The following is a 25157-nucleotide window of genomic DNA, read 5'->3' as shown; positions in this document are numbered from 1 at the left end:
CCCTTCCCGGCAGCCCCCGCGCGCGGCCGCGCCGATTGGCCGCGGGGCGGGCGGCCGCGCGCGGCCGGGCGGGGCGGCATGGGAGCGCGCCGCGCGCGGTGCCGGGAGCGCGCACGGCCCGCCCCGCCCGTTTCCGCCGCCGCCGCCGCTCGCGCTCGGGCCTGTGGAGCAGGAGGCGGCGGGAGCCGGACCAGCGCAGGCCGCAGGTACCGGGGGCTCTCGGCCGACCGGGGGGCCCGGGGGGGCTGGATCGCCGGTTTCTCTTCTCCCCTCTCCCCTTCCCGCCGCCGTCGCCGGGTGGGGCCCGCCCGCCCCCGCCGGGAGTCCGCGGCCTGCGGGCGGGGGCGGCCGGGCCCGGCCGGGCCTCTCGCCGCCGCCGCCGCGCACAAAAGGGGAGGGCTGGCGAGGGTGGCCCCTCCGCGAGTTCCCGGGGCCGGTAACGGGGCCTTTTCCGGGCCGCGGGAGCGGGGGAGGGGAGGAAGGGGCGCGGCCCCGGGGCTCTCCCGCGGGAGCCGCCCGCGCCCCGCCCGGGACCCGGTACCGCCGCCCGGCCGCGGGCGGCGCGGAGGGAGGCGGCGGCGGCGCTGCCCGCGGCCCCGCGGGGTGACACGGGCGGCACCGGGGGTGCCCCGGTGAGTGGCAGCTTGTTGTGTGACGTCACCGGCGCCGGGGCCGCGCCCCGCCCGCACCGGGGGTCGCAGCCGGGGATCGTCCCGGGCCCCCCGCCGCACCGGGGCCGTGCCGGGCTGCCCGCGGAAGGGTTGCCAGGGGTTCGTGCGCCGTTGAACTTTTATCTTGGGGAGGAATCGGCCTTTGGAGCGAAACTGGAAAGTTTGGGCGGTGTTTTTTTGGTGGGGCGGCTGCAGCAGGCCGGCAAGCGCCGGGGTGGTTTGACACGACCGGAGCCCCGACGGCCTCACCGGGCTGAGAACTGCCCGGTGTTAAACGACACCTGCATCAACCTTTTCTGCCAGGAAACCCATTCCTTCGAGTGGGAGAGGAACCTCGAGACTACTGTTTGGGTTTTAAAAATAAGACCCAAAAACTTCTCCCAGAGATCTGGAGAGTTACTACAGATACTCAGGATGAGGTATTGTTCCCAGTCCAATGATACCACGTCTGCTTTGATATCTCTTTAAGAGGTGTCTGGAACTGGGGTTTGTTTGTTTTTAGTTGCTGCCTCATATCCAGCTTTTGTTTCTCTCCTGGTACAGTTCACCTGTTTGTTGCAGGGAACCCTTCGGGAGCAGTGGTTCCCGCCCACCCTTTCTCTGTGTGATACAGTATTTGGAGAAAATTAAACACTAAGACCTCTCTAGATAATTTTAAGTTTCTTGTTGCCTTTCCCCCTCCCTCCAGAGCTTAGTCTAAGTGTCAGTTCTGCCATCTGTGTGACTTTGAAATGGTGAACTTCTTCCAGAAGCAGACTTCTGTTGATCTTCTTTTTATCTCAGAAATCTCAAAAGTTAATTTTATGTGTCCTAAATGTTGTTTGTGACTCAAAGTATTAGGTTCTCTGATGGCTTTATTTGGGGATTTTTTCCCAGTATGGAAATATTAAGTCTTTCCCTCCCTGAAAAGATTTTGAAAACATTTGCTTGCTGTCGAAGGCTCTTCTGATACACGTGTGCTTTCTTCCTGCCCTCTTCTGGTCTTATCCAGGTCTCCAGCCACACAGCACTGGCATTTCTCATTCAGGTATACGGAGCCTAATTCTGGCACTGATTTGGACCAAGGCTGCATGTTTAAAGAAAGAAAAACATGAGCCTTATTTTACTTTAATTAGTTCACTGGAATGTTTAACAGCATATTCAGCATAAATGTTTGACGTAAATTTTTATGATTTGTACAATCACCCGTACATTTGTGTGATTTGTATCATTTAACACTAGAATACATGGGATTTTGAAAAATAATTTTTCAAGACATGAATGCACAGTCACACAAGGGGCAAAATAAATTCAGTCACAGCAGAACTGAGCTGAGCAGCTCCCATGTTATCCCTCCTCGTTCACCAGGCTCAGGCTCTGGCCGAGTGCCACAGCAGCCAAGCGCCAGAGGCGGGGAGTTCTCTGAGCCAGGAATTGACAGTAAAAACATCCTAAATGATCTTAACCGCCACCAGGATGTAGGACTGGGGATGGCTCTTCAGATAAGCAAATTCCAAATGAAAACGTTTCGGAGGGGTCTTGGAAGTATCATCATCTTTCCTCATTTTTCTGACAGTAACTCTTGGTTTTTTCTGCTTTTTACACCTAATCTTTTTCTCTCAATGTATTTAAGTTGCCCAGAGCCCTGTGGGCTCTTCTTCATACTATGTCTGTGGTCTGCTCTGTGCTAGATATTTCTGACCTTGGCTACCTTTCCATTAGCCAAGTGTACCTTCTCAGTTTCTCTAACATTTTACTCCCTGCTGCTGTGGTATCATCAGGTTCTTTCCAAGTCTCCACTCAGCCACCACCTTTTACCTTTAATACTAAATCTCATCTCTCTCTTGTTTTGCTCTGTTACCTCACAATGTGTCTTTAAATGTAGTTTGAACTAACGTGGAAGAGAAGTGTAATTGGGTGAGTTTGAGGAAGTTAGCATATTGATAAAGTACAGCAAGTGTGCCCTTGAAATCTTAAATTAATCCATGATGAGCTTGTCCTAGTAAAACACATAATAAGGGTGAAACTCTGTAATAGAGAGCAGTGCAATGCAAAATAAATGTGCCAAGTGATAGCTGACCTTCATTCCATTCCCAGGGTACAGCTACGCACCTGCACACCCCTGAATGCATGATGAAAATCCTCTGCTCCTTGCCTTTTGGTAGAATTCCTCTCCTGCTATAAATAGTGGGTAGCTAAATAGAAAGAGGTAGTTGCTTATTACTTTTTTGGTAAATCTCAAAAATAAGCAAAAATATCCCAAAATACTGTCTGTGGTACACCGGTTAAGTTACTACTACGTTTACACTACTGTTCAGTAGGGTGCCTTCTGGTCTTGGTGGGATCTGCTGCCACTCATTCTGAGCAGTGAATAAAGTAACAAAGGCTAGGTGGAGTTGGTAGAGTGACACTGCCCTGTCCCTCCTCACTTCTGTCCTTTTCCTATCACCATATTTTCATTTGGAAAGGACATTTGAGACTATAAAAGTTGAACTAAAGTATCTAGAGACCACCTTTTAATTGAGGTATTTGCCATCCACACAACTAACAGCCAGTCCTTCCTAAATGAATCATCTAATTAAACTAATCAGAAGAAGGTTTACTGTCTTTCTCTGACCACCTTTCATGACCAAGGTCCCTTGTAAAACCAACAGATGGAGAGTCACAAGTATACCCAGTAAAATTGGGCAGTACACCAAATATGAGGTTTTGCTTTCCTCAGGCTCTGACAGTTGTGGGTTTTCTGCTTGCTTTTTTATTGTTGTTTTTTAATCAGAAACAGAGCTCAATTCAGTCTCTTTGCTCGGTTAATTAGCAGTGTTTTGCAACCATAAATAGTTCTGTCTCACCTGGCCTGAACTGTCACATTTAGAGCAGGTTGCTAGTGTGGATGTGTATAAAGGGATTCCTCCTCCTCAGCTTCACAGTTTTAAGGAAGATTGTCTTTGCATGTGTCAGTGATTTGAAAGAACTAGCAGCTGTCCAAGTACCAGTTATCTCTGTTTGCATTCTTTGCTAGCATTTCATTTTTCTTATATTTTACACCTGGAGGCTCTTTATTCTTCACCTCCCGTCTGCTCTGTTGAAATTGTGTGAAGTGAGGAGGCTGTCTCACAGTGGGATCTTGACTGGGTGCTGACCAAGTGAATTGGCTCATTTTTTGAACCTCAGTCCAAGAGCTGTTTGGAAAGGCTGGCTTCCATGTAAACCACAGCAGAACTAGGCTTCTGCGCTTGAAATTGAAAATGTTGTTGGGAGGATTTTAAATTATACTGTGGAATGTTGACAGATGAGAATGAGCATGCAGTTTGGGATAAAGAAAGTATTAGAAATAAGAATACAGCCTTCAGAAGGTTTAAGTCATGAAGCTGACCAGAAAAGTAAATAAGAACGTGAAGTCTGGCAAGTCAAATGAAAAATACAGGGACCTGCCAGAGAGACTCTGAGAAACACCATCATACTAATAGAAAAAAAAAATCCAAGTTAATCAGAAACAAGAAAGGTTCAGGATTCTGGAGGGCCAATAGGTGGAAAAGTGAAAGAAATATTTGATGATGAAGCCATGAGTAGGAAGATGACTTATTCCTGTTTCCTGTGGAGGAGTTCAGGAGTCCAAAGAGGTCCCTGTGCCAGATACTCTCTTTATGGAGAACAGGACTCATTGGAAGACCTATCTCTGCTTGAATTGTCAGCAAAGTAATTTATAGAGCAAAGTAATAAATACAGTTACAAGATGCCAAGACCAGATGGTGCATGCCCAAGGGTTCCAAAGGAAACTCAGGCCTGAAATGACCGAATTACTAATTACACTGTGTAACTTCTCAATACCTTGAAGCCACAGAAATGGAGGAGATTTATGTGGTAGCAGTTCTTAAAGACAGTTCAGCAGGATATCACAGTTCAGTGCCTTTTTAAAAAGTAGAAGACAAAAAAAGCTAACCAGATGGACCAACAACTTAGAGTAGCAGAAAGCCAGTGTGGCTTTTGCAAAGGAAATGGTGCAGCTCATAGCTACTGGAGGTTTTGAATGACTCGAGAAGCACAGAGAAGGGAAGTTTGGGAGAAGAGGAGGGATCTGTGTTACATCTTTACTGTTCATCATATTCATTAATGATCTGGTGAGAAAGGTGTTGAGGATGAAGGGAAGAAAAGACCAGAGCTGATTAGGAAGAATTGCAGCTTATCCTTCTGGCACTGAATTACAGGCAGCAAAATGCCAAATGAAATTTGTTCCAGATAAATACAAAGAGGAGGGTAATCTTAATTTGTTTATGCACTGATGGGGTGAAAGTTAATTATTGCCACTTAGAAGGAAGAGCTTGCCATAATTCTGTGAAAATGGAAGTTTAGTGTTCAACAGTGATCATATGAGTTTGTATGAGGGGCTTTGGGAAAGGAATAAAAAAAGGAAAACAGGGATATAGCATCATGGCTCTTAGTCCTCAACACACTGATTACAGTGGGGTGGCACAAAGAAAGATGTGCTTTGAGATACACTGCAACTGGAAAAGCAAAGATGAGGCTGAAAATAGTGATCAGAGATAAGGAATGGATTCCATACAAGGGATGCTTGAAAAGATTTGAACCCCTTAGCTTGGCAAAGACATGACCAAGCAGTCGGGTCTAGATCAAAACTGATGGTGCCTCTCCCTCAGTCTGCACTGAGACCACAGAATGCAGGGCCACAGAGTGCTTTGAATGACAACGATGTACGTGGCTTCAGAACCAAACAGGTAGAATGACAGGAGAAAACACTGTCAAATGTTGGGCTGTTGGACATAAAGAATAAAAAGAAATAATTACCCCCAAGCTGTCAACTGAGAAAATGCACTTATGGTGGTAGCAGTGCATTTGCTTTTTCTTTTACTCTGTTTGAGATACCTGCATGTGTCAGGCAGTGTTGGGCTTGCTGGGTGTTTGATCTGAACCAGTGCAGTTTCAACAGATGTCTTGTGGTGGGGAAAGAGGAGGAAGGAACACAGGTGAGTGTCAGTTGTGGGTACAAGTAGATGGCTGTCTGGAGAAGTTAGTGTTAGTTTTTCTTGTCCATATGTGCTTTACTGCCAGCACCTGAAGACAGAGCCACCACACCCAAGCAGAAGCCTGCCTTGCTCAGTGTGAGGTGCCCGCATCCCATCTGACATGCAGGAGCTGTCTGGGAGGAGAGGACACCAAGAAAAAACTGGCTGAAATGCAAAGCTTTTTGTAGATTACACACGCGTGGAAATCCACAGATCTACTATAATTACCTCAATATTAAGCCCTAATCTCATTTTGTGCAAAGTAATCTTGGGACTCGGTATTGCATAAGAGAAGTGCTCTCGTAAGTCGTCGTGCTACAGATAGCAAAGATGGAGTCAGTGGGGGCAAATGAGCAAGAATGTTCCGTGGGGAGGCAAGGACAGCAACAGCAGCCACAGATCCTGAGGACAGAGTCCTTCTTTTTGCTCCCAAATCCAAACTTTGCCTTCAGCCTTGGAGAGAGACTTGTCACAATAGAGGAAGACAAGAAATGCTCAAATTAGTCATCTTCCCTGGGTTCTGAAATGGTGTTAATTTACTGATTATGTACCAATAGGGAGGTGAACAGTATGGGGTGAACTTTGCAGGCAGTTGATCGGGAGCACCTTGCTAAGGTTGGTGTTAACAAAACAGGATGCACGTTGACAATGTTAAGACTGAGTTTTGCTTGCACATATTGCTGGTTTAGTTTTTTAAAAAAATTGACTTAAACATGCTTTAAAAAGGTCTTTCAGGAACTTTCTTTTGCAGTGTTTTTCTCCTACCAAGTGTTGAATGTGAATTAAATAACCTGGCTTGGAAAGGAAATGAAGGCATCTGTTTTGTTCACACTTAAACAGTGCAAGGAAGCCCTACAGATGAAATAAGAGAAAAGTAGTAACTGAACATAGAAAATAGAAAACAGAAGCTCAAAATTGTGGAAAGTAACTGGGAGGAAAAAGGAGCTCAAATAACTATGAAATTATGGACCTAAAAAGTAGAAATGTGGTGAGGCCTTGCCATGTGTCCTGCTGGGAGGCCTGCCTGCCTTTGCTTTCATGCTGGCTCATCCCGTTTGCTGTTGTCCTTGTTTCAGGCCCCAGCTTTGCTCACTGCTCTTTAGGGTCTGAGAGAAGCATCCAGTTGTTTTCTTCTGTGGTTGTATCTCTTCCAGACTGTCCTTTTTCCAGTTCTGCTGTAGTTGTTCCTCATATGGTCACTGCTGTGTAGTTTAATCATCCGTGTGCCCTGCTCTGAGTCATTTCCAGTTCATTTATAGCCTTTTGACATGGGAGGATCACAGCTGCACACATCAGAAGATGCAGTCATGCGATGGATTCCGACATCATCTTAATGGTTTCTGGTTTGTTCCTTTTCTCCTGGTTCTTAATACTAGGATCTTTAAATCGTGGCGCTTTGGAGTACTGAGCTTTTATTTTAAAGGAATTAGCTATGTAACCTTTGAATACTGTCCTTGAGTGGCAGTAATCAGCTCCCAGTCTATAATTTCATATAGAAAGTTGAATCTGGTTTTTACATTGTATATCACCTCACATTTCTCTCTTTCAAATTTTATTGCCAAGGCACAGAGCCTGTTAAAGTTCTGAAATCCATCACAGTTAGCCGTTGCCTTTATTACCTCTGCATCTTGACATCACCAGTAAATTTTGTTGTATAGCTGTTTTTCTTCGCTTTTTCAGGTCATTTATGAACGTTGAGCTGTGCAGGTTCCACGGGTGTTTTTCTGAGAGCGCTGAGCATTTCCTTCTGCCTGGTTTCCTATCTTTTGGCAGTTATTTATCTATACACAGAGAACTTCCGTGTAATCAGGTATTCTGATTATCTCATTAAGTTAAAAAAAAAAAAAAAAAGGTTGAATGATATTGCACACCTAATCTGACCAGATTTGGTAAATGACACCTCTGTTTTGATAAATATCTTAGCTCTAAAGATCTCTGGCCTGAAAATCAAGGGGGGCAATGTAATTTTTTTTTCCAGAAAGCTCTTTGCATACTGCAGCAGTTTGAGTTAGAAAGAATGCTAATATGCAGTAATAATAAAGAGAAGTAGGACAATCTTAATGATTGTAATCCCATCAGACTAAGACATCAATCCCAGGTACAATAATGGAACAAGTAACAAAGTGTTCAGGAAAGAATTAAGGCAGAGTCACTCAACCTGGACTGGAGGAAATAGAAACAAGAGGTATTAATTGTTTTAGTTTGGTTCTTAACTGTTCATCTTAGCCTTCAGTTAGTACTTGACAGTAATTGCTTGTCATTTTCAGTGAGAAAAGAATCCAGAACAAAATCAATATGTTGCATATTAAATGTAGTAGAAAGAGGGCAACTGTGAAAGGCAAGTGGAGGCTCAAGTGAGTCTGTGTGTAGTGGTAACATGAAGGAGTTGGACTCTTGGGCTGTGTATTTGAGTGGTCACCAGGAAGAAATGCAAAATGCCCGTAATGGGAAATTTGCAGAAGCTGAAGAAGTGGGGAAGTGACAAGGAAAACTTCATCATAGTGCAGAAAATGTAATTGACTGCTGGAGTGAGAAGCGTGGTATGGGATTCTCTGTTCTGCTATTTTGAAGTCAAGATGATCTGCACTTGAATTAATGCACGGGGTGAAATGTACTGGGGAATGACCAAGCAGTGGCTTGTTTGCACTTGAAACGCATCTCAGGGTGTGGTTCTGTGATACCGAGTGAATGGGTTTAAGGCTCCTGCTCCTGGAGCTGTGCTGCAGCAGCCCTGGGGCATTTGGAGCTGGGATGGACAATGTGGGATGGGAAGGTGACACCTCTACCACTTTGTTACTCCTTATGCCAGGAATAGACAGTCACTACTGTCAAAGGTGTAAAGGTAATTAAAAAAAAAACAAAAAACCAACCTGTGTTAGGGTGCTCCAGTCTGGAAAGGCTGTTATGTGAGCAGAGGAAGAGGGTGAGCGGAGGCAAATTGTTCACTCCCTTTCCATTTTGGAATTAGGAGGCAGTAAAAGAATCTAATAGGGACAATCTTCAATTTGAAGGAAGTGGCTTTAGACAATGTGTAATTAAGTTGTGGGAACTCCCTCCACAGGATGTTGTGTGTGCTGGAAGTTTACACGGGTTCAAAGGGAGCCTGGACAAGCTCATGGAAGAGAAATCTGTTTGAGGTTACCAAATTCATGGGAACCACATCTGACCCAAGAAGCTCCTGAGCTGAAGGCTGGCGAACATGCAGGGAGAAGCTTCTTGTTCATTTTTCCTCTTCTTTAGTGCAAGAATCCAGTCCTGAGTTTATCTGAAATGCCAGGCACTGAGGTGGAGAGACCTAACTCCTAAGTCAGTGTCCCTATTTCCATGTGTGTAGACCTGCAGTAACAGATGGTCTCTGAGTCTCTAGGTGTAAGTTTAGGTGTAAATTTAGGTGCAGAAACAAGTTGGTCAGTGGTCAGTGTCCATGTTGGAGTTGCCTGTGGGACACAGTGCTGAGTGTAGTGGGTTGCACAGGCCATGATTTGGGTGTTTTCACAGAGGATAGTTTGTGTGTTCCTGGGAGCACTTGGCAGTGCTGAGGCTCATTTCTGTAAAGCACGGGCAGGTGCTCTGTACAGGGAAGGAGAGCAAAGCAAAATGTTTTCAAGCAAACTTATTAGAATCCAAAACAATTTTCTTCTCTGAGGGGAAGATGAATTGTGTTGTCATACAGGATTTTTCCTGTAGAGGAAGGCAAGGGCAAAGGCTGTAATTTGATAGGATGAATCCTACTTTGAGACTTCACATGATATCTCAGATTAGACGTGCTGTGTCCGCATGACGCTCAGCACGGATCTAGTGCTGACAGCTGATTCAGGTTTCCTCCAAAACATTGCACTGGCAGGCTTTATACTGCTTGAAGAATCTCCTACCCCATCACAGCCATTGCAGAGGCAGCATGAACAACGCTCTGTGTCCTTAAGGAAGATGCACTGTATGCCCATGCCTGTTAAACACCTGTTGTGTACTTTAGGATAACTCTGAATGACTGTATAAAATTAATCAGTCATTAAGGGTTCACTGGGGCTGGCAACCAGTGCTGCTAAGACCTAATGCAGTTAAGCTGACCCTGTTCCCAGTTCTGGTGATGTAGTACAAAGAGGCTTGAGCTGGTTATTTGTGGAGTTAGCTGAGACCTGGGGAGGTTTATTAGCTGGGGTTGAACACAGCTATGCTCCTCTGGATTTAAAGCTGGCTCTGGAAATGTACAGTTCTATTTGCAAGGCACTTTTTCCAAGCTAGTAAAACAAGCCAGACTTGAGCCTGGTTGATGTAGGCTGAATGAACTGTTATCAGAAAGCTGAACACTCAGCTTGCCTCGTCCAAAGACCTTCCCAAAGGACCAGTGTTCAGTGTTAAATTCCATTGGATACTATGCTGACCTTCTCTGTTAGTTTTTCAATTGTACTTCAGTCTTCCAACAGAAAAATTCCATTTCTCTGTGGGTTAAATTTAATGTGCAATATCAGTAGCCTGCCCTATGCTTTGCCACCTTTGGAACTTTTTTCAAGTGTTAGATTTCATATGTAACCCTCCCAAAAAGCCCCAGCAGATCGCTTTTTCTCGCCAACTGCTCCCACATAGTGCTGTAGTTAGAAATAGGTCTATTTTGCAGTACTGTCAAACTGCTTTATGTACTGGCTGCAGTAAGGAATATAAATATAGCTATTTCTTAAAGGCCTTGTTAGCAACACTTCAAATAATGGGGCTTTTTGGTTTATGAGTGGAAGTGTCCACAGGCAAACTTGCACGGAATTAAGAAAATCTCAACCATTATAATGAAATGTATCGACCATATTCATGTTTTTAGTGCTTTGATTCTGGTGGCTTGGAACTGAGCTGAGGTTCCATCCCAGTAATGCTTGATTTCAGGTTGTTCATGGTGTCAGAAGAGCAGATCACTCTGAGCTCAGTGTGTCTGCCTTGACTGTCAGTGTGGCTGTACAGATCAGTTCAGACAATAAATAAGTGGTCGCTTGCTGCATGTTTTGGGTTATGTACATCTTCCAGGATCTTTAAGGAACCCTGAGCAGAAACATGGGTTGTATCTGACTCCTTTATGTGATTGAGTCAGATTTTTCCATAATTTTTTTTCTAACTTTTATTTCAGTCCCAAGGCTGTTGATTTCCTAGTTTGCAGCTTCTCTAAGAGGTGAATTTGGGTCGCAGTTTCTTTTACCTCACAACTCTTGCTATGGAAGATCAGGGCCATCCTGTGTTGGTTATGTGGGGAAAAATGGCAAGATAGCACACATAGGCTTACATACGCTGAAGGAAGCTGATTTAAGGTAGCAGGATTAGCATTTCAGCAGCAAGCTGCAGTATTTCTGGTATTTGTTTATATGTGCTTTCACTAATGAGAAGTGAGCAGCAAAAAAGGATTATAGAATGTATAGCTGCTGGCATTCTCCATTGGGACTTTAGTGGAGGAGAAGACCGAGATGCTTGCCTGGGAATCCTGAATTCTATTCTAGAGGAGTGGTTACATCGTTCTGCTGTTCTCCTCCTGGCCTGTTTGCCTGACCCCTTCCCTGGTCATAGTCTTTGGGCCACTTCATCCACTCAGATGCTCTATGTTCAGTCTCTTTCTTCACTGTACACAGCTGCTCTAAAATCAGGCATGTTTGCTTCGGGGCTGATCTACTTTGGACTCCAAACTGCTTTGCTAGTTCTCAGTGTTAATGCCTGACCTTGCTAAATGGCCAGAAGACAACTGAGAAAAGCCTGCTCATCCCCTCTTGATCCCTGGAGTCTTTGGGGAAAACTCTTGTCTTCCTCCACCTCAGACTTGAAGAAAAGTGAGTATATTTTAAGAGTAACTGCAGGTACTGAGGAAGAGGCAGCTGAGGGACTGGGACAGAGTCAGTTCTCCCCTGTGGTGAGTTGAGGGCAGGGACTCACTGGTCAGGGTGGGAGACACTTGAGCAGGGTTTCTTCTTCTGGTCCCTCAGCTTGGCTCTTGTTCCTCCTGCTGCCCAGGGCAGGGCTGACTGAATGAAGGGAAATAAAGCAAGTGAGAAGAGTGCCAGGCTGTAATTCACTCAGCAGCAAACTGCTTCAGTACTGTGTAGAGGAGTCAGCAGCAAGGCAGTCTTTCTAAGATTTCAAAACCTTTACCTTCCAACATTTTGGTTTTAAGGACTTCAGCAAGATTAGGTGGGAAAGAATTTAAAGGATGTTCTCCCCCCATCCCCTGCAGCATCCTTACTGCATGCTGAACTGCTTCTGCCGAGTTCTTGCTGACATGCAATAATCCAGAAATTTTTTTTTTACAAATTTCTGCATTATGCAAAGGATCTGCCTGTATAGTATAGCAGGCAACATAAAGTTACTAGTAATTGATTGGTAATTGAAATTAAATATAGTTGTGATACCTATGTGATGGTAAAGGGCTGTTTCTTCCATCACTTACTTTCTCCAGGATGAGATCCAGTGAGACAGACAAACCTGGCATGTTTGTTGTCAGCCTATCCAACATCATAATGTCAGCAGTGTGTCCAAAATCCTCTCTCATGCTGTGTGGCCTTGGGACCTGCCAGAGAGGTGGCACTAGAAAAGTTGTTCCTTGGAAAAATAAATAGCATGCTGAAGAGGCAAATTCCCTTGCAGTAAAGAGTAATACTTGGGGGGTGTATGTTTAAAACATGAAAAAAATATTTTCCCCATTTCTAATTCTTCTGGAGTATTTGGTGGATTCCCTTAACAAGCAGGGCTTTATGCTGCAGGAGTCTTGGAGCCTCACTGCACTTAGAAACAGCAGCCTCCTGTAACAAGGATATTAGTGTGGCAACTCTGCAAACAGGAGCTCCTTGTGTTGTAACCTCCTGTGATGTTAGTGGGATTGAGCAAATGATGTCTAAAGCTCCTGTAATACCTGTGAAAGACACTGGCTGAGGCTGGGGAAATGTCATAATTGAATCTCTTCCATTCACATGAGTCACTTGAGTCATGTTGTGAGAGTTTCCACTTTGAATCTAGCAGACTAGCTGGTTTTGAGAATCCTCTAAATGCAAAGGTGGGAAGAGTGGTTCATTTAAGAGTAGGAAAAATTGCAGATCTCTTGCCGTGCTGCAGAAGACAGCACAGGTTCTCCTAGAAGATCCCTGCAGCCATTCTGCAGCACTAGTTGGGATAAATGATTTCTTGCTCAATATTCTGTGTGCATCATCAGTGATGCAGTTCCAGCAGCTTTCTGGGTTTACTGGACTCTCCCTGTTCCATGTGTTGTGTAAAAGGATGAATGTACTTTCATTCAGTTACAGTGAGGCAGTAGTAGCTTGGGTTTGGGCTGTTTGTTATACCCTCTCAGGTAGTGCATGGAGGTTTTTTAGCTCTAAATGTAGGCACTGGTGAAAAGCTGTGCTGCAGCAAACAGTAAATTGTATGTAATATGCATCTTAAATGAAACTCTTTAGGCCAACAAAGTGCTTTGATTCCCACATACTGCTGGTGGAAATTTGATGTATTTCCATGTTTCAGAATACTTGATGAATAAAACCAGAGCATGTCAGAATGCACCAGAAAGACCCAGCTGCTGTGAATGCTGTTAGTGTTGTCCTTGTGACACGCACCACTAAGATGCAGCTCCATTCTAACAATCCATTTTTTTCTCTATTGTGCTACCAAGATATTGTTTTTCTGAATCTTTGCCAGACCTGACAACCCCTTACAGCTGCCCATTGGAGAGGAATGTATTTATTTTAGCTAAAAATAACTAGCTGAAATATGCTGATCTGTACACTGAATCCTGTAAATTAGGAAATTCAAGGAATTCCTAAATTAGAAAGTGTGGGATCAAGGTTGGATGAGGCTTTGAGCAACCTGGTTTAGTGAAAGATGTCCCTGCCTGTGGCAGAGGGTTGGAATTATATGATTTTGGAGGTTCCAACCCAAACCATTCTGTGGTTCATTGACAATGATAAGTAGAAAGAAGTGATTGTGATGTTTGGTGACTTCCTTCTGAGGTGGGTGGAGGTGTCTATGATCAGAGCTCACATGCTGAGGTGTTTATATCTACCCAGCATTTATAATCTGGGCTGCTTCTGAAAATTGGAGATTTTAAGTGGTGATCTTTGCCTCCTGAATTGAATTTTTTTACGACACACTTGTTCTAGAAGGAATTGTTTTATGGTAATGCTGTGGAAGGTGAAACTAAAGTAAAAAATATGAGGATGCCATGGGTCACCAAAAAATTATAATGTGGTTGAGGCTTTCTGTGATGGTCCAGAAGGATCCTCTAGAAGCTGATGTTGAGGGAGACTCAACTAGATGTTGAAGCTGATGTTGAGGGAGACTCAACCCTAGACTTTGGATGTACTAGATGGAAGGGACTGTTGGGCAGGTTTGATCTGTCCTGGTGATGGTCCTGCACAGCACTGAGAGCACAAGAGCCTCATTGGGCAGGTCCTGAGCCTGGGGGGGGAAGTGGGAAGGAAGTGGTTGAGCACACACTGCTGAAGGGCATCTTGGGTCCAAATGATGTCAGCACATCTCAGGAAGCATTCAGGCAGAGAGTTTCATGATAGGCTTTTCTCAGGAGAAAGATACTGAGTTGATAAAATAAAGCTCCTGAAATAATTTTAATATATTAATAAATTTTTCAAGCTTTTTTGGGAAAGATTTGTAGAAAGATCTATATTAAATAATGGGTTTGTGGGGGTTTTTTTACACAATTGTAGTTTCCTTGTAGACCTAAGGCATAGGTATGTAGAAGGCCAAAACATAAAATTTAACTGGCAAGGAACACTTAAAAATAATCAGAGTGACAGAAGTATTTAGAAGAAGATAAAGTTGATCTGATACTCCATTGAAAAATCAGCTATCTGTAGGTGATTCCAAAAGGTCACCTACCCTGGGTGATACTGCAGGGAACTCAAGGCATCACAGGCAGTCCCAGCCACCAGCACAGAAGGGAGAAGGAGGGAGGCTGGCAGGGAAGGACAGGTTATGTCAGCCACCCACTGTGTCTCCAGGGTGGTTTCATCAATGGCCTAGATAATTACCTGGGAATCACTGCTGTTAAACTTGCATCCAACAGGCCATGATGAAACTGGAGGACAGAGCTAGAACCTAAAGGTAGAATAAACCATCAGCCACTGTAAGGACAAATGAAAGTGGGGCAGCGGATACTCAGCTGTGTGAAGAGAGAACTGCTCGCTGTAGAGACATCTGAATGAAAAAAGTGGGTGAGCTATCAGGAATTAAAAGCTGACTTTATCAACAGTGTTGTCTTCAGGGAAGGGGAAGAAGAAAGAAAAAGACACATAATTCCAGATTGGTGTTTAAGCAGGGTATCCCAGAAGATCAATGAAATTAGTACTTCAGCTCTGGGCACCCTTCACAGAGCCCTAGGAGAAATAATGGATTCGGCTTTTGAGCTCCACACTTGGGTAAATTTGTGCCAATTGGACTCTGCCCAGAAGGGAGCAATGGGAGAGTCTAGGAAATATGATTTACAGAGAAGGCTTGAATAAACTGGCATTGTTTTGCCTGAAGAGAAGACTAAATGAAGGCATGTATTCTCAGCTGCACTGGGGAAAGGGAATAATCCATTTCCTTATGGCCACAAAAACCAGCATAAACAGTAATGGGCTTATATTACATCAAAGAAGGGCGAGGGTACACACTGAGGGACATTTTCTCACTGTAAATGTTGTGGGGCACACGAGTACATTACTTCGGAGGTTTTGTAGGACTTGAAGGGCAGATTAGCCAAAACTGACATTAAATAGAAGTTACAAGTAGTTGATCTTGAGTTGGTACAGAGGACAGATAATTTCCAGTTCTGTAAAATTCAAATACTACCATTGCTAGAACGGATTCAAAATCATCTAAAACAATAGAAAGAAAACTTTTATAAGGCTTGGATCATTTAAAACCTTCCACAAATGTAAAAATTACCCCAAGTCTCTAAGGTAAATAACTTTAACTTGTGTACATATATATTTACAAGGTGAAAAAACCTCACTTTGGACATGGATTTGGATCACTTGAGCAGTGGTGTCTGACAAGGCTGTCCTCGACTCTTGCTGCTTGGTGGGTTGAAATGGTACCTGGAACATTCTCTGTACCGGGAGCAGAAGTACAGAATCTCTGTAATATCCACTGCTTCTTCACCACCTAACAGTACCAAAGTTTGCTTTTAGATGGTAGTTTTACCTTTTTACTTGATTTCATGAGGCAAAAGAAGTGAAAAGGATAAAATGTTTTTGCTGTGTCCTTTAAATCTCTCCTGTGCTTCTTTGAGGCCTTCTCCCCTTGCCAGCAGTCCTGATCATCCTCATAGAACTTTGTTCTGGGTTTGTCATGGCAAAAGTTAACTCACGGGGTGCTCCCTCTGTGGTGTTTTGGTCATGCAAAGTCATAGGTATTGTGGTGGCGTTGCTGTTTGTCATAGGTAGGTTGCTGTTTGCTCCATTTCCAGGAAGCTCCATGGGATGACTAAGCGGCTTCCCCTGGAGTGCCTTTGTGTTACATGGAGAAGAAAGTCGTTATGGGTCTGTCCTCACTGCACTCTGGAGTAGGCAGGTCACTCCCTGAATCTCTGGCTTGTCCCTGCATTGGTCACAAATAAACGCCTGGAGAAAAGAGAGAGCAGGCACATACATAGTGCTGGTTTTGTTTGCTTTGCCAGATCCGAAACAACCATCTCCTTCAGCCCCACCCTGACTCCAGGCTTTCCTTAAAGCTTTTCAAGCTTTTATACTGTATTTTTGAGGCCAGAGTTGCTCATGAGCAGGTCATGGATTTGTATGGTCTGATACAGACTAATCAATTAACCACTGATCAATCGTTGCACAGCAGAGATCTGCATGGAGTCCCACGGGGGTCTCCACTTCTGAGTCCCCCCTTCACTTACTGCCAGCTGACAGCAGGCTCTGTTAACCGGGGAGCAGGTTAATGCCCAGGAAAGTGGGTTGAGGAGTGAGATGTGTCCTGCCAAAATCCTTTGCAGAGTGGTGGTTGTGATCTGAGGAACTGGTTACCTTGAGATCCTTCTGTTGGTGCTCTGACGTGGCAGCAGTGCTCCTCAGTCCAGCTGACTGGCACTTTGTAGTTAAGACAACTCAGTGTGATAAGAAAATGTTACTGCCCTTCAATTGAAGCATCTTGTGTATGATTTCCTGGAATACACTTCTGAGAGGGTACCCTGGGACAGTGCTGCTCACTCACTCGTTATCTCTGGGTGCTGCTCTCAGCCTTTAGGACAGAGCAATAAATGCTAAACCAGGCCCATCTCCTCTTCTTTCTATTATCCTTGCACCTAGTGGGTTCACCGGTGTGTTGCTAAGTGCTGGGGAGTGTTTTTTTTTTTAAAAGGATGGGAACCTGAATTTACCCAGGTCCAGATATGTCTGTCTCTCCAACGGACACGTACAATCAATGTAAAAGGTCTTATAATTGAAGACTTGGTGTTTATTAATTATTATCATCTCAGTTAAAAGCTGTAACAGTTGAATTAACAAGTCATTGTTTTGTTTTTCAGCTATGGCAGCCATTCGAAAAAAGCTGGTTATAGTGGGAGATGGTGCCTGTGGAAAGACCTGTCTGCTGATTGTATTTAGCAAAGACCAGTTCCCTGAAGTGTATGTTCCCACTGTCTTTGAAAATTACGTAGCAGATATTGAAGTGGATGGAAAGCAGGTATGTGAACCCTTCTCTAAGAGGCAGAATGAACTGCTGTTTGTTCAGAACAGCATGGACATCTCCACACTTCATATTTAAAAATATATTTACAATGTAAGCACTAACCACATATTAAGGATATTCCTGTGGAAAAAAATACTGGCCTTGCTAGAACGTGCTCATATCCATTGTCTGTCCAACAAGGTGCTTCTAACTGTACACAAGCTGAGGTTCTAAAAGCCATGCAGTCAGTCTGAGTAGAATGTTGCAGCAGGTGGGAGGGGATGGAGCAATGCAGAGATGCTGAGGGCATTGGGGCTACTGGCCTATGGAACAGAGTCCCTGTTTTAATAGGTACCTGGTATTGTAATTAACAAAGACTAATTCCTGGAGAGGTTTTTTTTTTTTTCATACCTACTCCTGGCAACATGCAGCATTCTTCTGAGAACAGACATCAGACAGGTTGATTAAGGGGGTTGATTTTCATAGTGTACATCAGCATCACCTGTCCTGCTTGTCTGAAGGAACACAATTCCTAGCACCCAAGTGTAGCCACAGCTCACTGAGCTTCATCTTCAGTTTGTACTTCAGTAAACCAATTATTAAAAGATTTCATTTTAGTTTTAAATATTTTTAAATGAGATTTTAATCAGTGGAACCTCTTGAGTCCTTTTGTTTACCATACAGGCAGACATGGCAGACTCCAGGGGGCAGCTGTAGGTGCTGATCCCTGGGTAGGTTGCATTCTGCACTTCTGTCAGCAGGGTGCTGGGTGATGTGCAAAACTGTCACTCTCCAGGGTGCTCCAGAAGCACACAAAGCAGGAGCTTTGCACCTTGAGAGCTCAGTTCTTTACAGACCTCTCAGGCAGGCACAGCCTGTGTCTGTTTGGGTGCTGACTCTGTCCTGGGACTGCAGCTCAGGTGTGTGGCAGGTCTTGGTGCTGATGGTGCTGAGCTTGCCTGCTTTGTCCTGTGTGACATTGCCTTTGCTCTGGGCTCAGGTACAGCCAGGACATTTTTCAGTCCATTCCAGTTCAGATGCAGTGATTATGGATTGGAATCTCTCACTGTCAGTCCTGACTGGAGAAAAAGAGGTTTTTGAGCTAGTTTTGGACTTTATGTTAAATTTGATTTCCTAGTGTTGCAGGGATGGGTTATTTATGGATTTAGTCATGATAGTTCATGCAATTTGAGTCTAAAAAGAGCTTTCCTCTCCCATAATGTGAATCAGTAAAAAAAAATTTACTTACAGACTAATATTAGGACATGTTTTTTCCCCAAATGACAGGTTCTGCAGTTTCTATATTGTATTTTAGATTCTAAGGACTATTGTTTGAAATATGTATGCTATCCATTTCTCTCTCTTATCACCAATCTAACTTCCTCATTCCTTTCTGCCTGAATCTCTGCATCTCTGAATGAGTGAATAGGGAGTCATGCCCTATCAGCTAGATGCAGCCAGTAGCTAAAGGAAAATAGCTTGAGCAGGATCAGCAGATTTTTTTTTTTTTTTTTTTTTTTGTAACTAGAGGATGTATTTATGTATTTTACCTAAGCTCTTGGTCTTCAGAAAATTTGATCACAAAAGTTTTTAGGAGAGCAGTGCTTAAGCCTCTTCTGTGTGACAGCCACTTATCTCTGTCTTCCTAGAAAAGCATTACCAGAAATGTCCAGAAGTCATATGAAAACAAAGAGGTGATGGTAGGAGATGTGGTGTTTTAGGAGCTGATTCCAGTGTGGTGTGAGGAAACTGTCAACAGACATCTCTTCAAAAATATCAACATTTGCCACAGAATTCACATTTGCAGCTCCAGAGGTGACTCTGAGAGGAAGAGTATTTCTGACTGAAATACAGAAGATTATGTTTGTATAGGTGTGCCTCTCAAGGCTTTGTCTCCTCACTGTTTCAACAGACAGTTGCATTGCACATGCAGGCTCACGTTTGGGTTCCAGTTCTGCCCATCTGTCTTTATCTGAGCTGTTGTGGACCTTTTTCCTGGAATTTTTGAATGCAAGGGTTTAAAGAAGGCACCCACTCCATTGTGAATGCAGACTCATCAGAGAATCTTAAGCAAGAGTATATGTACCTAAAGAGCTTGATTATAAAGTCCTTTGCTTTAAATGTGGGCTATTCCTTCTACAGTTTTAAACAATCCTGCTGGGGTGTTCTCACCTAGCTCCAGCAAAAGTAGAAACATTGAGAACATTACGTACTTTACTTCTTAGTAACAAGAAGCTTTACAGACAAATCAGTTTTGTTAAATTTCTGCACAAATAAGTAAGATCTTGACATTTCTTAGTCACTACAGGTTCCAGCTGTAAACCCATTGAAAATGTGCATAATCCTAAAAAGCATATGCTTAGTTCACTTTCACTGAAAACTGGTATTTCTGGGATGCTTGTCAAAAACCTTCCCAGCCCTTTGGAGCTGATTCCCTTTGGTTCTTCTATGTTGCTTTCCTGCTGGTAGCTTTTATGTCCTTTCAGAGAATTGAAACTGGTCATAGGTATAAAGAAAAGACTCATAAGCAGCAATAAGTTGATTTTTGGAGTTACAGAATATAAAATTCCTAGCAGTTCTTCTGTCAAAGGAGAACTTGTAGTCTCCTCCTGTTGAGTGGTATTGACTGAAATATTTAATCACTCCTGTTGTGTTCCTGGCTTCTGAATCAGAACTTTCCTGGTGATCTGACTAACCGTTATCTTAATTTTGCAGGTTGAGTTGGCTTTGTGGGATACAGCAGGACAGGAAGACTACGATCGACTTAGACCGCTTTCTTATCCAGATACTGATGTTATACTTATGTGTTTTTCAATTGATAGTCCTGATAGTTTAGGTAAGATCTCTGACTGAATCAGAACCACTTCTCTGTATCAATATATTCCCTTTGGAAATTGCACTGTAGAATGTATTTTCCCTTGGGAGCTTTCCTAGTTTCAGAATTGGTGCTGGTTTGAGTGTGTAGTTTTCAGACATCAGGGAATTCTCCTGCAACACTGAGCATCACAAGAGCTGCAGCAGCACTCTGTGTTTCCCAGATTGTAAAAATTCTTTTCCCTCTCCTCCCTTCCTGCTCACCAGTATCTGGGTGCCAGGGTCCCTTGGAGCAGTGAACTGCCAGGCAGCTTTTCAGGTGTGCAGCATCTAGAGGCCAGCACACCTGAGCACTCCAGGTGCAGCTGCAGAATTGGTATTTTGGCTGTAGTGCAAAAACTGGCTTCAAAACCCTTGTCTAAGTTGTTCCTTCAAGCAAGAAAACATGCCATATTACATAATAGTGAACGTCTCTTCAAAAGCTGAATGGAATTTCATGAAGATTAAAAAGTGGTTATGCAGCCTGCAGGTACATCCACTGGTGAATCTCAACTGTCTGAGAGCTTATGAAAGCACAGCCAGATGTTTTAGGCTGTTCAGCACTTCCTCCTATACAGAATTTGTCAAGGTTTTGCTTTCAAAAGCCCCCAAGTCCTCCTTTCACTAAAAAACTAAAGTCATCTAGGGATGTGAGGAGGAGGTTGCTTGTATATGAGAACAGATTCATTTGCTGCATGTAGGGAGAAACGGCAGCTTGAAAATTACTTAGCCCAAGCCTTTGTTTCTGTGTATCTGTAATTAATGTGTTGAACAGTTCTGCTGCAGTAAGGGGAGAGCTGAGGGGTTGTTTTGTGTTGCTTTAGGAAAAGAAGTGAGGTTAAAACTTAGGCTTCATTATTGTGCCCATCTCTAGCTTCTGGAGATAAATAAAATGTTTCTCTTGAAGCAAAATATTCCCTAACTTTCCAGTCCAAAATTCTGCGTGCTGTTCTTCAAAGTCAGGTAGCTGCTGAGGGAAGCCAAAATGTTACATGTCCTTCAGCCTTCAGATTACCACAGACAGGCTTGTCTTTTTTGGTAACACCAGAACAGGTCTACTTGCTTCCTTATGAAGAGTAGAAAAAAAGGGCATCAGTGTAGATTATCAAGTTACAACAACTCAGTAAAAGCTTTAAAACAAAACTCTCCCCAGAAGTGGGGTTTTGTACAGTCATGTCTCTATTTATTTTCTTCAGAAAACATCCCAGAGAAGTGGACCCCGGAGGTGAAGCATTTCTGCCCCAACGTGCCTATCATCTTGGTAGGAAACAAGAAGGACCTGAGGAATGATGAGCACACAAGACGAGAGCTGGCCAAAATGAAGCAGGCAGGTTCCTTTCGGAGTCTTACAATAAATGGCAGAAGATGTGGTGGTTGTAGCAGAGCATTAAACAGGCACCCACAGCTGGCTGCTGGTTTCTGTGGGCTGTCTGATCAACAGCTATATACAAAGACTGAGGCATTGATTTGGGGATTTGTTCATAGGCTTTTTTTCCAATGGTGGCAAAGAATTGCATAAATGCTTCTTCAGAAATAGGCAATCACTTGCTCGTTTCAAAAAGTCTTGCAGCTTTCAAGCTCAGAGGTATCAGAAAACTGATTGCGTCCTCTGGCATTGGATTTTTAACTAACCAGTTCATTACATGTGCTTAACCTAGAAATTCTCTGCATTTGTTGGGAAGCTGGGTGGGAAGGGGAAGAGCAGTGTGGGTTTGGGCTGTTCTCACCTGCTGCTTTTGTGCTGTTGCAGGAGCCTGTCAAACCCGAGGAAGGCCGGGATATGGCAAACCGCATTGGTGCATTCGGGTACATGGAGTGTTCGGCAAAGACCAAAGACGGTGTCAGGGAGGTGTTTGAAATGGCCACTAGAGCTGCTTTGCAAGCCCGGCGTGGCAAGAAAAAGTCCGGGTGCCTTCTCTTATAAAGCGTGGCCAGAGGAAGATGGCCAAAGCAGCACCCTGCACTTGAGTAATTTTGAAGTGCTGTTTATTAATCTTAGTGTATGATTACTGGCCTTTTTCATTATCTATAATTTACTTAAGAGATTTAAAAATCGAGTCATCTTGCTACCAGTATTTAGAAGCCAACCATGATTTTTATAACAATCTGCATCAAATTCATCTGTGCACCCAAGGTTAACCTCGACATTCCTCTAACAAACCTTTTCTGCACTCACAGGATATGCCAGGCGCTAATTAAAGACAATTCTCTATCTTCTTTCTTGTCTCTATAAAGAGAAAAAAGCTGTCAACACGGAGGATTGGTCCGTAACTACTTTATAACTAACGTCCTATTCTAATTGAGTACAACCGTTACATGGCTGTATGGAATCGAGAGTAGCTTCAGTGCTATCACATTTAGGAAGATCTGATTTTCATGGCTTGGTGTAAAACATTAATTCGAAAATGTGATCACTCTGAAATGACCAAGTCCCATTCAGCTAAGGAAAAGTGAGGGTTCTGTGGTTTCATGTTAGTTACCTTTTAGTTACTGTGTAATTAGTGCCAGTTTAAATGTATGTTACCAAAAATAAATCTATTTACCCCAGCTTAGATGTAGTATTTTTTGTATAATTGGATTTCCTAATACTGTTACTTGTAACCTCTGCGTTAAGGTGTTCTGGGTTTTTTAAGAAACTGTATTTGAAAATAAAGTCCGGTGGAAAGCAGCTGATCCTCTTCCCCTGTTCATTTGTAAGAGTCTGACCCATTTGAATGATATGAGTGGTCTGCACACCCAGGAGGAGTTTTTTCCATAACGTGCTGTAGGGATGAGAAAAGACAGCCTGCTCACACTCAAAGCTTCTGAACTGTTCAGTTGCCTTAAATTCATTGCTGGACCCAGTTTCAAAACTTAAAAAAAAAAAAAAAGAAACTTTTTGTGTAAGTTTGGTTACCATGTAGTGATCAGACTCCTAACCTGTGAACTTCTTGCTGTTCTGCAGCCAACTAAACTCTTTCTGTATTTTCATTTTTCCAAGAACTAATAGAATAAAGGCAGTTTTCTAAGCTCCCTGTATCCTGGTGTCTGTATTCCTCACTCTGGGTTTTTGTCCCAGCATCTGACAGCCTGAATTAGAAATAGCATTTTTGATAAAGCTGAGAGAGAATTCACTAAGCAGTTGCAAGTGCTTTAATACTTATTTTTATTTCCCAGCAAGGGACACCCATCTGCTGCTCGCGGTGCTTTCCAAACGCTGCAGCAGAGCCGAGTTGCAGCATCTCAGCTGGCCCCCACAGTGAGCAGCAAAGCTTCCCAGGAGCTTTTGATACTCAGTGAGATGAGAGCGCATCAGTTGAGCTGGATTTGCCAGTCCTGAGCATGGGACTAGAGGAGCAGAGGAGGCTGTGTAGGAGGAAGGGAGGAGCAGATGCAGTGTTGCTGTGGGAGCATGTGATGGTTTGCAGCAGCCGAGCTGCGCTGGAGCAGTGGCAGCGGTTGCACGAGCATGGCATTGCATGAGGGAGGCCTTCAAGCCCTGCAGCGCGGGCTGGGCTCAAGGCATGGGCCCTGTGCTGCGCCCATGCTGGAGAGAGGATTGTGCTGCTCCTGGGGAGGAAAGGCCAGGGAACAGCAGTGGGCATCTCCATGCTCACACTGGTATTTACAGCAGCTGCTGCTGAGATGAGAGCCTCCTGCCTGGGCCGGGTAGGAGGGAGTCCAGCTGCTGATGACAATCCATGTCTGAGCACCTGGCTGCATCCCATAATGGCGTACAAAACACCTGTGTCAGTTTTTTTCTTTTTGTGGACAATTCCTGATTGCTTTTCCGGCAGCAAAGGAGAAACGGATCCAGCCATAGGAATGCCCTGTACCTCTGGTCCTTGTCCTTCCTCTTCAGCCACAGACACCCAGAGTGAATTGTCTGAGAAGCCCAGTGGTCTCACCCACCCCACCCTTCCCTCCTTCCTCTCCTGGGTGTTTGTCCTCCCCCTGCAGGGTGACTGGGTTGAACAGAGCAGGAAGTTCTCAACCTGCCAGGGAGGATTTAATTTGCTGGTGTGTTGACAAGTTCAGTTGCTCATTTGCAGTTCCCCTTTTTGGGGGGGTGTTGCAGTTGAGCAAATCTGGGGGTTTTCAGTCTTGCAGGGATGTGGGGTTGCAGTCTACTGCGGCCACAGTTACAGAACAACTCTCACAGGGGTTTGGAGTCAGGTTGCCTGTTTCTCAAAACCTATGGCTGTGTGTCTGCTGCTCTTCTTCAACCCAGCAGTGACTGTTAGCCCAGTGTGACTAAGCTTTTGCTGACTTACACCATCATCTCAGTTATCAGTCAGCTTTCCTGCCTTTGAGGGCTGGCAGCCTGGCTCCCTCTGGGTTCCTGCCACATCTGTCACCTCTGGACAAATGTGAAGCCGCATTTGCTCTGGATGAAACCGAGCTGAGGACACAGATGGCCAGACCTGACCCGGGGAATGAGAGCTCAGCACTAATGGAGAGTGATCCAGGCAGGCAAGGAGCTGTGGAAGAGGCAGGGGAAAAGCAAGGAGCCAAGTGCCAGCCCCCTGGGCAGGGGAGGGAGTTCACTACCAGGAGTGGGGACATGATGTAAGCAGGAGGCCAGAAGGTGTGGTTTGGTGGCCTTTGTGATTACTCCCCGCTGTTGCTGTTCAACAGTAATTTTTAACCTTGTAGGACAGCTGTCACTTGTTACACAGCCCAGAAGGGGTCCCCTGAACCCCTCTGGTCCCCCTGGAGCTTCTGGCATCCCAGCTGACTAGGCTGCACAGAACGTGTCCCGGCACAGGCATAGCTCTGAGCCAACAAGGAAGTTCATTGTGTACCCTTAAAACTCACTCATCAAGGAAGGGAAAGCCCTAACCTGTGATTCTGTGGAAAGGGCAGGGCCCCAGAAGTAAACTCCCTTACTTCAGAGTAATTCCCTGGGACCAGACAGAGGAGTGAAGGTGCCAGTCTGAGGTCAAGAGTGGCAGCAAAGATGTGGCCCCACCCTGAGGAGGTCACCCTGAAGGGAAATTCCTCTTCAGGAGCTGGGGCTCGCTGT

The 25157-nt window shown here is 44.4% G+C and overlaps 1 protein-coding gene across 2 annotated transcripts; it reads left to right on the top strand.

Annotated features, from left to right (window-relative positions):
* The first annotated feature begins 61 nt into the window (after positions 1-61).
* RHOA (ras homolog family member A) lies at positions 62-23170 on the top strand. 2 transcript variants are annotated; one of them, XM_038149055.1, is made up of 6 exons: positions 72-206; positions 7352-7481; positions 17157-17314; positions 20015-20135; positions 21349-21479; positions 21903-23170. In XM_038149055.1, exons 3-6 carry the CDS (start codon positions 17159-17161, stop codon positions 22074-22076), a joined length of 582 nt encoding a protein of 193 aa, XP_038004983.1. In that variant the 5' UTR covers positions 72-206; positions 7352-7481; positions 17157-17158; the 3' UTR covers positions 22077-23170. The 2 variants fall into 2 exon arrangements, with proteins under 2 accessions (XP_038004982.1, XP_038004983.1); XM_038149054.1 differs by lacking the exon at positions 7352-7481 and having other exon boundaries at positions 62-206.
* Positions 23171-25157: the final 1987 nt, after the last annotated feature.

The sequence above is a fragment of the Motacilla alba genome, chromosome 12 (genome assembly GCF_015832195.1).
Source record: "Motacilla alba alba isolate MOTALB_02 chromosome 12, Motacilla_alba_V1.0_pri, whole genome shotgun sequence".
NCBI lineage: Eukaryota > Metazoa > Chordata > Aves > Passeriformes > Motacillidae > Motacilla > Motacilla alba.
This window is presented reverse-complemented; position numbering and strand designations above follow the sequence as displayed.

Bases quoted from the DNA above. Each gene is read 5' to 3' on its own strand.
- RHOA (XM_038149054.1), top strand. From the start codon at position 17,159: ATGGCAGCCATTCGAAAAAAGCTGGTTATAGTGGGAGATGGTGCCTGT. The intron at 17,315-20,014 runs GTATGTGAACCC...TTAATTTTGCAG, and splicing joins TTGAAGTGGATGGAAAGCAG to GTTGAGTTGGCTTTGTGGGA. The intron at 21,480-21,902 runs GCAGGTTCCTTT...GTGCTGTTGCAG, and splicing joins AGCTGGCCAAAATGAAGCAG to GAGCCTGTCAAACCCGAGGA.